General features: G+C 43.4%; 1 protein-coding gene across 27 annotated transcripts in view; it reads left to right on the top strand.

The window, feature by feature from the left end:
• Nucleotides 1-11529, top strand: part of PHF14 (PHD finger protein 14) — a 416918-nt gene that overhangs the window by 56492 nt on the left and 348897 nt on the right. For all 27 annotated transcript variants that reach the window (XR_012799268.1, XR_012799269.1, XR_012799271.1 and 24 more), the window contains one exon: nt 2448-2559. Coding sequence is in view for 22 of the 27 variants with exons in the window: in XM_075587256.1 (XP_075443371.1) it covers nt 2448-2559 (112 nt within the window). In the remaining 5 variants the exon portion in view is untranslated. The remainder of the gene's footprint in view (nt 1-2447; nt 2560-11529) is intronic.

Raw genomic sequence — 11529 nt, 5'->3', positions numbered from 1 at the left:
CACACCCAAACTCGCACACCCAAACTCGCACACCCAAACTCGCACACCCAAACTCGCACACCCAAACTCGCACACCCAAACTCGCACACCCAAACTCACACACCCAAACTCACACACCCAAACTCACACACCCAAACTCACACACACACTCACAGACACACACAGACACACCCACACACCCTCACACCCTCAAACACACACCCACACAAACAATCACAGACACACACTCACTGGGTGGGTGACTGGGTTGGTATTCATTGGAAGGGAGGGGGCCTACGTGTTCCTCCAGGGCCTGCTTGTCCTCCACATGCTGCTCCACATGCCAGGGGATCGGGCAGGAGTTGCGGGAGGATCGGTGGGCCAGCGGGAGGATGGAGGTGTCAGCGGGAGGATCGGGGGGCCAGCGGGAGGATCGAGGGGACAGCGGGAGGATCGGGGGGCCAGCGGGGGGGTCGAGGTGCCAGCGGGAGGATCGGGGGGCCAGCGGGAGGATCGGGGGGCAGCAGGAGGATCGGGGGGGCAGCAGGAGGATCGGACAGACGCACGGCCGCCAACCTCCCCGATGGGAAACGTGGCAAGCCGCGCGTGCGCCCAGGCTGCAGCCAGGAGGGAGCATTAGTTGCGACGGTGGGATCGGTGGTGAGCAGGGAACAGCCGCACGGCCACACCAACCTCCCTGATGGGAAACGTGGCCGGGAACTACACGTGCTGCCCCCCCTCCAGCGCATGCGCGCACCCCCCCCCTCCAGCGCGTGCGCGCGCACCCCCCTCGCGCCCAGACTGCTTCCCTTCTTCCCCGCTCCTATTACCCTGCCCGCGTGGGTGCCAAAGGAGCGTGGGACGGAGGGGAAGCGCCTACCTTGTCATCCAGCCCTGGGCAGCAAGCGGGGTGGGGTGGGGGTTGCCTCTTCCTCGCGGCAGGCCAATCAGGGAGGGGGATTACTTATTTATTAAAAAAAATAATAATAATAATTTGGCTCGAACAGGGGAAATTCATAGAGTCGCAGCAGCGGCCTAAATCCACTCGCCAGCGGCCTAAATCCACACGCCATGGGCGTGTGGATATCATTAATTGTCGAACACTGTATATATGTGTGTGTGTGTGTGTGTGTGTGTGTGTGTGTGTGTGTGTGTGTGTGTGTGTGTGTGTACGTACACACACACACACACACACACACACACACACACACACACACACACACACACACACACACAGTTGTCGACAAATCACCAAAAAATCTACTCGCCAAACAAAAAAAAACTACTCACCACCTGGTACCACACGTGTGCTGCTTGGGCCAATAGGAGCTCGCCACGATGTTAAATCCACTCGCCCTGGGCAAGCAAATGTAATTCTGTTCCCCATACTCTGTGTGTGTATTACTGGGCATATTGTCTTGGGAGCGGCTATCCTACTACGTGAGGATCCTTCTCAGGTGGAGGCGCTGTTTAGTAGATACTTGACTACACACTCCAGGCTCCCAGTGGTAGAGGATCAGGCCTCCTGTTTGCTGCGCAGGTATTTGCAGCACATGTAGTCGCGCTGATACAGGGGAAAGGGGGCTACATCTGTTTTGTCTTTTACTTTTCCTCAAAGTAGTGCATATAATAGTTGGTAAAACTGTGCGATGACAACAAGGGACAAATGAGACTGGTAATTGTACAAGTTTTGTTAATCAATGCTACATCATAGAGGGAAATAAAGACAAATTGTGAGTTGTGGGCCAGTAGATAAGATAAACAAGCAGTTTAAAAAAACAAAAACAAAAAACATGATGGTTAAATGGTGGTATACGTAGAAGAATATTAATACATTTCTTATGTCAATGGAATATGTGCGGCCCTTACAACCTGCCAGAACGTCTGTTTTCTCATGTTCTTGTAGAACCACACAGATGAATGTATGAAAGATAACTTAGTGGGGCTCGCATAATTGTGCTATCAAAAGTATAGTGTATGACTGATTAAATCTGGAATAGTCTCTTCGGTTTTAATAGTTGAAATTAAAATACATCTTCTTGAGTGAACAATATCTAGTGCAGGGATGGCAAAGGGACATGTATTTGGTAAATAAGAGGTGCCTCTTCTAAGTTCCAAGTCCTTCGTTTTATCGTGAGTATTGTATTTTTGTAAGGTGTTTTGTATGAAACTGAAGTTGTCCAATAATTTTCAGAACGTTTATTGGACTTATTATCTTGCTTATGCTCATTTATTAACAGACCTTTAATTGATACCCTCTTGAAGATTAATTTCTGTTAATCCTAAAGTATATACAAGTTAATCCTTACAGACTTTCTGCTGCTGGTCTACTATATGTGAGTTTGAGATATTAAAGCTTGACAGAATATTATGTATGAATGTAATTATCACTATAATTTAACTGGCGGAACGTTTAATTTAACTATCAGAGCCCTCTCACTGTACTCTGCTTGTATTTTGTACTGCAGATGGGTCCACATAGTATGTGCACTTTATGTCCCAGGCGTTGCTTTTGGAGACATAGACAAATTGCGTCCGGTAACACTAACGGAAATGAATTATTCCAAATATGGGGCCAAGGTAAGATATGAAAATAACATTTATAATAAGTCCTGATTTAATTTTGCCTTGGTAATGTGCTTACTAATAGCATATTTGCATTATTCTTTGATACAAACATTGGTCATTATTCAGTGTGCAGAAAAATCATGAAATATGGGTTACTAGACTTTAAATCTGTGTTTTTTTTTTTATTCAGCTGGATCACCACAATTTATATTTTTGTTTTGTGCAAATTGCCTTTAGTTTCCTATTTTATTATGCTCACATATTTCCTTATGCATTTCTCCAGTAGTGTTTATTGTTTGGAGAAATATTTATGTAAAAACATTTTAATTTCCGAAAACCACTTCATTACTTAGCACATCAAATTTAAATTGTTTGCATTGTTTCCTCATTTAGATATAAACACCCAAGTATAGCCTAACAAAAACATTAGGTAATGTATGTTGCGTAATTATTGTCATACGTTTTGCATTTTAATACAATGTGCAAACAACCATTTAAGTAATAGGGTGTGACATTGTTTGCTTTCATTTTAAAGGATCAATCCCCTCAAATGTTTTCATTTTAAATCTCACCTGATCCAGTGGGTCGCCCTGAGCTCAGCTGTAGTTTCCCACATTCCAGGCATCCCCAGATCCTTAGGTGCCAGCCCAAAGTTTTATGGACAAACTGTGGTAAACCCAAAATTGCTGAGGGGCTCTGGGCTTGCTCCAGCGGCCAATTGAAAATCTGGGAGGTCATTAAAGATGAAGTCATCCACTACCATATTTGTAGTTCTGCGCCATATTTACCAGGATTTTTGTTGTCACAAACCTGGTACACTCGTACCTCCAGGAACAGGTGGGTCTCCAGAAGTTGGGCAATGACCGATCAGCTCTGGGTAAACCCCGTGGTTCAGCTAGGATGACAACCTTGGAAAAAAAAAAAAAAAAAAAAAAAGAGAGAGAACCCATGGTAGGTTTACTGTTTTAAAGTAGCAATCCTGGCGACACTTTAAAAAAAAATAAATAAAAAAAGTTTAAAGCACGGGGTCTGAGGAGCTGAATCACATTAATTCACACCCATGCTTCCCAAGATACTTATCTCGGAAAAGGGTGCTGGTAGCAGCCCAGGTGGGGCTATCAATATGGTGGCTTAAATGTCCTGCAGGCCAATAGGAAGCTGTGATGTTATCCATTGCGGCTTCCTTTTGGCCCACATGACGCGGGACATTTAAATTCACAGAGATATCGACATAAACAGTTTCACCAGGACTGCTGCTTTAAATGGAACAGCATTTTTAACATCTGAATTTGGGAAATTTTCTTAAAGGGACCATCCTAGAATTAAAGGGAACAATTGGATGTAGCATGTTTGATAGGTTGTAGCATGTTTGATAGGTGATTATTATATTCTATCACAGATCACATTCCAGTATGCACTGTTTTAAAGTAAAAACCCTTTTTTGGCTTCATTCATTGTAACACCGCCGGAAGAAGAGATCAGTGTATCTCGAAAGCTCGCACAAATAAAAGCATTTTGTTAGCCACAAAACGGTATAGTCTATTCGTTTTTGATTATTAAGTTCGGCTAACACGGTACAGATACCTCGACATCAAAATATGGAAGATACCACATTGTACCGCACTCAAATGAAGCTAAAGGATTTACTGGAAGAAACAGGCACAACTAGACAGTGATATCATCTTCCTCTGCAAATGCAAAAAGGAGCATCTGATCCCAAAAGGACTCGTCGACAAAAACCCACTTGCGAACACATACAAAACAAAATTCTCCCAACAACTGTGCACCAGGAACTCGGAGAGATTAAGGAACCATCTGATTAGCATCTGTTACAGCAGCCGGAGAAAGACATAGGCGACAATAGGCAGCATCCTTGACACACATGAAATACACGCAGACACATGGAAAGGACTCCAGACATTCCATGAAAAACTCCTGAAGGGTCTAATTTGCAACAAGGAAAACAAACTCCACAGAATTAGACTAAGAATGCGATACTCTGCAGCAGCCAGCACAGCCACAAATAATACAAATATTGACAGTCACCAACAGCCGGACTGCACTGTAAACATCTGACTATACACCAGATCAAGTGTAGTCCTCTGTATTATCAAAGGGTCTCACATTCTGCCCTACCAAGCCTATGGACAAGATTGAGCTGTGCAGTAACCTGGAAGAGTTCTTTAGAAGACTGCGTAATAAGGAGTTCTTCATGACAGGCACGGCCAAGATTGTGCCAACACTGCAGAAGGAGGGCCGTTGCACATGAGCAGGGAGAAACAAAAATCCAACTGGATCCCACAGACTGGGCGCAACCCCAAACTGGACCGGTACATCGAAAGCTTTACACACAGAGCCATATTCACCATCCTGGACAAAGTAAGGAAACAAACGTATAATCTGACACTGATGAAGAGGAGAGCCATAGAATCGCTAAAGGCCAACCACAACATAACAAACCTGTAGACAAGGGAGGAGCAGTGGTCATAATGAACACCACAGACTACCTGTGGGAAGTGCACAGACAACACTCTGATGCAAAGAATTACTCAAAACTGCAGGGGGACACAACAAAAAAATACATGAGAACTCAACAGGACCATTAAAACACTCCCGATCCACACGAGAACAAATTCTGGACCTGATACCAAATAACACAAAACCTGGCACATTCTACATGCTCCCCAAAATTCACAAAGAAGGTAACCCCTTGTCGCCCTATCATCTCTGGATCTGGCACACTGAATGAGAATATTTCTGTCTGGGTGTAAGGCATTCTTAAACCACTTGTCAGGAACACACCCAGCTATATCCAGGACACCACGGACCTGCTAAATAAACTTAATGCCACTGGCCCCCTCCCAACAGGAACACTACTAGCAGCCATGGATGTAGAGTCACTTTATACTAACATCCCACACAAAGATGGGATTTCAGCCGCTGAAACTTTCTGGAACCGCAGGAGCCACTTACAGCGACAGTGACTAAATGCGTTGAATTTATTCTGACCCATAACTACTTCACATTTGGAAATGACACATACCTCCAGACAACTGGGACCGCTATGGGCACTGATGCTCACATATTTCCTTATGCATTTCTCCAGTAGTGTTTATTGTTTGGAGAAATATTTATGTAAAAACATTTTAATTTCCGAAAACCACTTCATTACTTAGCACATCAAATTTAAATTGTTTGCATTGTTTCCTCATTTAGATATAAACACCCAAGTATAGCCTAACAAAAACATTAGGTAATGTATGTTGCGTAATTATTGTCATACGTTTTGCATTTTAATACAATGTGCAAACAACCATTTAAGTAATAGGGTGTGACATTGTTTGCTTTCATTTTAAAGGATCAATCCCCTCAAATGTTTTCATTTTAAATCTCACCTGATCCAGTGGGTCGCCCTGAGCTCAGCTGTAGTTTCCCACATTCCAGGCATCCCCAGATCCTTAGGTGCCAGCCCAAAGTTTTATGGACAAACTGTGGTAAACCCAAAATTGCTGAGGGGCTCTGGGCTTGCTCCAGCGGCCAATTGAAAATCTGGGAGGTCATTAAAGATGAAGTCATCCACTACCATATTTGTAGTTCTGCGCCATATTTACCAGGATTTTTGTTGTCACAAACCTGGTACACTCGTACCTCCAGGAACAGGTGGGTCTCCAGAAGTTGGGCAATGACCGATCAGCTCTGGGTAAACCCCGTGGTTCAGCTAGGATGACAACCTTGGAAAAAAAAAAAAAAAAAAAAAAAGAGAGAGAACCCATGGTAGGTTTACTGTTTTAAAGTAGCAATCCTGGCGACACTTTAAAAAAAAAAAAAAAAAAAAGTTTAAAGCACGGGGTCTGAGGAGCTGAATCACATTAATTCACACCCATGCTTCCCAAGATACTTATCTCGGAAAAGGGTGCTGGTAGCAGCCCAGGTGGGGCTATCAATATGGTGGCTTAAATGTCCTGCAGGCCAATAGGAAGCTGTGATGTTATCCATTGCGGCTTCCTTTTGGCCCACATGACGCGGGACATTTAAATTCACAGAGATATCGACATAAACAGTTTCACCAGGACTGCTGCTTTAAATGGAACAGCATTTTTAACATCTGAATTTGGGAAATTTTCTTAAAGGGACCATCCTAGAATTAAAGGGAACAATTGGATGTAGCATGTTTGATAGGTTGTAGCATGTTTGATAGGTGATTATTATATTCTATCACAGATCACATTCCAGTATGCACTGTTTTAAAGTAAAAACCCTTTTTTGGCTTCATTCATTGTAACACCGCCGGAAGAAGAGATCAGTGTATCTCGAAAGCTCGCACAAATAAAAGCATTTTGTTAGCCACAAAACGGTATAGTCTATTCGTTTTTGATTATTAAGTTCGGCTAACACGGTACAGATACCTCGACATCAAAATATGGAAGATACCACATTGTACCGCACTCAAATGAAGCTAAAGGATTTACTGGAAGAAACAGGCACAACTAGACAGTGATATCATCTTCCTCTGCAAATGCAAAAAGGAGCATCTGATCCCAAAAGGACTCGTCGACAAAAACCCACTTGCGAACACATACAAAACAAAATTCTCCCAACAACTGTGCACCAGGAACTCGGAGAGATTAAGGAACCATCTGATTAGCATCTGTTACAGCAGCCGGAGAAAGACATAGGCGACAATAGGCAGCATCCTTGACACACATGAAATACACGCAGACACATGGAAAGGACTCCAGACATTCCATGAAAAACTCCTGAAGGGTCTAATTTGCAACAAGGAAAACAAACTCCACAGAATTAGACTAAGAATGCGATACTCTGCAGCAGCCAGCACAGCCACAAATAATACAAATATTGACAGTCACCAACAGCCGGACTGCACTGTAAACATCTGACTATACACCAGATCAAGTGTAGTCCTCTGTATTATCAAAGGGTCTCACATTCTGCCCTACCAAGCCTATGGACAAGATTGAGCTGTGCAGTAACCTGGAAGAGTTCTTTAGAAGACTGCGTAATAAGGAGTTCTTCATGACAGGCACGGCCAAGATTGTGCCAACACTGCAGAAGGAGGGCCGTTGCACATGAGCAGGGAGAAACAAAAATCCAACTGGATCCCACAGACTGGGCGCAACCCCAAACTGGACCGGTACATCGAAAGCTTTACACACAGAGCCATATTCACCATCCTGGACAAAGTAAGGAAACAAACGTATAATCTGACACTGATGAAGAGGAGAGCCATAGAATCGCTAAAGGCCAACCACAACATAACAAACCTGTAGACAAGGGAGGAGCAGTGGTCATAATGAACACCACAGACTACCTGTGGGAAGTGCACAGACAACACTCTGATGCAAAGAATTACTCAAAACTGCAGGGGGACACAACAAAAAAATACATGAGAACTCAACAGGACCATTAAAACACTCCCGATCCACACGAGAACAAATTCTGGACCTGATACCAAATAACACAAAACCTGGCACATTCTACATGCTCCCCAAAATTCACAAAGAAGGTAACCCCTTGTCGCCCTATCATCTCTGGATCTGGCACACTGAATGAGAATATTTCTGTCTGGGTGTAAGGCATTCTTAAACCACTTGTCAGGAACACACCCAGCTATATCCAGGACACCACGGACCTGCTAAATAAACTTAATGCCACTGGCCCCCTCCCAACAGGAACACTACTAGCAGCCATGGATGTAGAGTCACTTTATACTAACATCCCACACAAAGATGGGATTTCAGCCGCTGAAACTTTCTGGAACCGCAGGAGCCACTTACAGCGACAGTGACTAAATGCGTTGAATTTATTCTGACCCATAACTACTTCACATTTGGAAATGACACATACCTCCAGACAACTGGGACCGCTATGGGCACTGATGGTGCCACAGTATGCCAATCTCTTCTGTGCAAAACTGGAAAGTGACTTTCTCTCCACGTGTCACTTGAAGCCACTTACATACCTTGGGTACATTGATGACATCCTCCTGATTTAGACCTCTGGTGAACAGGACCTCCTACAGTTCCATGAGAACTTCAATACGTTCCACCCGACCATAAACCTTAAATTCGCCCATTCCCCGGACGAAGTATATTTCCTAGACACCACCATTACTATAAAGAACAACCAACTACAGACTTCTGTATAATGCAAACCTTCAGACAGAGACAGCTATTTGAGGGACAACAGCTTCCACCCGACACACACTAAACATGCAACCATCTACAGTCAAGCCATACAATACAACCAGATATGCTTCGATACAGCAGACAGAAGCCAGCAGATCAGTCTTGAGATCGGATTTCATAAACCGTGGATATAACCACAAGAATGTACACCAGCAAATCCACAAATCCACAAAGCCACCAGAATACCAAGAAGTAATCTCCTTCAATACAGACAGAAAGAGACAAGCAAACAGGGTGTCTTTGGTGGTCAGATATAACCCACACCTAGAAGCCATATGCAAGATCGACAGGGAACTACAACCCATTCTCCAGGAAGATACAAAACGGCAACAGGTCTTCCCTGAAACCCCCATATTATCATACAGACAACCTCATAATCTCAAGAAAATGTTGGTGAGAAGTAAGGTATCCAACAATACAACTGAATGCGGGACAAGACCATGCCAGGATGCAAGATGCAAAACCTGCGCAATGCTTCACACAGCGGACACTATAGATACCACACAGGAATCTGAAGTACAAAATCAGAGGAAGGTTCACCTGTTCCTCCAGCAATGTTGTGTACCTCATCATGTGCATGAAGTGCCCAGGGGTCTGCTACTACATAGGTGAGACGGGGAGGGGCTAAACAAGAGAATTAATCTGCATCGCCACAGGCTAACACGTTGAACAAGACACAGTCCTGTCGGCGAACATTTCTCTGACTCTGGCCACAAGATGAACGATCTGAAGGTGACTATACTCAAAGGTAATCTTAGAACACCGAAAGAGAGACGGTTGCATGAATACAAATTTATGCAACTGTTCGGGACACTTATCGGTGGCCTAAACCGAGACCGAAGTTTCATGGCTCATTACTGACACAAGTGAACTCACTTCCTATGAGTGCTAAAGGCTATGTCTATAGATACTGCGCTATATGAATACACACAGAGCTGTCTCCTGCACATACAAATACACTACTGTATGTAATTCCATACCTATAGACCAATAGGGACCACATATTATCTACACACACTTAAAGTAATGCAACACCCTCTTACATTTCTATACCTACCCACACCACTATATACGTGACCACTCCACACACACCTTTTGTAAAGCGCTGTATACTCTGTGGACGGTTTACAAATGTTTTAAAGTAAAAACCCTTTTTTGGCTTCATTCATTGTAACACCGCCGGAAGAAGAGATTAGTGTATCTCGAAAGCTCGCACAAATAAAAGCATTTAGTTAGCCACAGAATGGTATTGTCTATTCATTTTTGATTATTTGTGTGTGTGTATATATATATATATATATATATATAATCAAAAAATAAATAGATGATACCGTTCTGTGGCTAACGAAATGTGCGGTACAATGCGGTATCTTCCATATTTTCATGTAGAGGTATCAGTACCGTGTTAGCCGCACACACGGTATCATCTATTTATTTTTTGATTATTGAAGCTCGGCTAACACGGTACTGATACCTCTACATGTATATATATATATATATATGTATATATATATGTATATATATATATATATATCAACTGTAAATATTACTGTATGTTCATTTGCATGTCTTAGACAGGTCTGCAACCCTGTCTTTCCCCATTATCGCCCAGCATACAGCGCTTCCACTGCAGCAAGGGATTCTGGGAAAGGACATGCAAATGAGCACTCCGTGCCACCTTTTGTCTCAAGCTCGTATTACACAAGCAAATCCTCGAGCCGATGCATGCTGTTTTAAACACAGCTTTTAGACAGAGGCTGGGATGAGATGCAAAGCCATTAAACCCACTCACAGACATGTTTCAACCTTGTGTAATACGAGCTTGAGACAAAAGGTGGCACTGAGTGCTCATTTGCATGTCATTTCCCAGAATCCCTTGCTGCAGTGGAAGCGCTGTATGCTGGGCGATAATGGGGAAAGACAGGGTTGCAGACCTGTCTAAAACATGCAAATGAACATACAGTAATATTTACAGTTGCTTTATGCTTTACCTTGGAGGGTTTTTGTCACTTTTTTTACACACCATAACCTTAATAATTGTGGTACACACGCACACGCGCACACACGCACACACGCACACACACACGTATATATGAAGAAAAATTAATAAAGCGCCCAATCCTAGTGCATTACTGCAAATAACAAATTTAATTATATCCAAAATTCACAAATTAAAACTCACAAACAAAGAAAAGGTTGATGCGCGTTATGAGATATATACAGTACTCATGTTCCGACTTGATGACTGGAATCCCGCTACTCTGCTCCACTGCTCCCAGCATCTGGACCGACCACCACGAGCCTCCATCCCAGCCGGAACTTGTGACGCAAGTCACTGACAGATTCTTCCTCCGGAACCAAACCCCGGCGTCTTTGGTTCCAAGTAGAGAGTAGATTCCATGTACCAGCGAGTGTCCCTGATATTTCAATGCGGGTATATTGCGGATCAACGCCTGAAAATCAGCACCTCATGCAGCCCTACGCATTTCATCAGATATACTGATTTCATCAGGGTATAACCAAATTAATGCAGGTCCAACACTACTCTGTGAACCCTTCCTTTTACCTCTGTATGAGGGGAAAAACCATAGTAGATCCTGTTCTTGCAGCAAAGTGAAAAGACCTCCCAAGTTAAAAAGGTGAGGAGTGAGCTCTGGGGGGAGGTGCCACCTACCTTTTGTGTTTTTTAGAAAATACTTCAATAATTTAAAACTCATTCCAATATATATTTTGTCAATTGGATGTAGCATTGGGCACCCTTGTCTTTTGCTGTATA

The sequence above is a fragment of the Ascaphus truei genome, chromosome 2 (assembly GCF_040206685.1).
Source record: "Ascaphus truei isolate aAscTru1 chromosome 2, aAscTru1.hap1, whole genome shotgun sequence".
Classification (NCBI taxonomy): Eukaryota; Metazoa; Chordata; class Amphibia; order Anura; family Ascaphidae; genus Ascaphus; species Ascaphus truei.
This window is presented reverse-complemented; position numbering and strand designations above follow the sequence as displayed.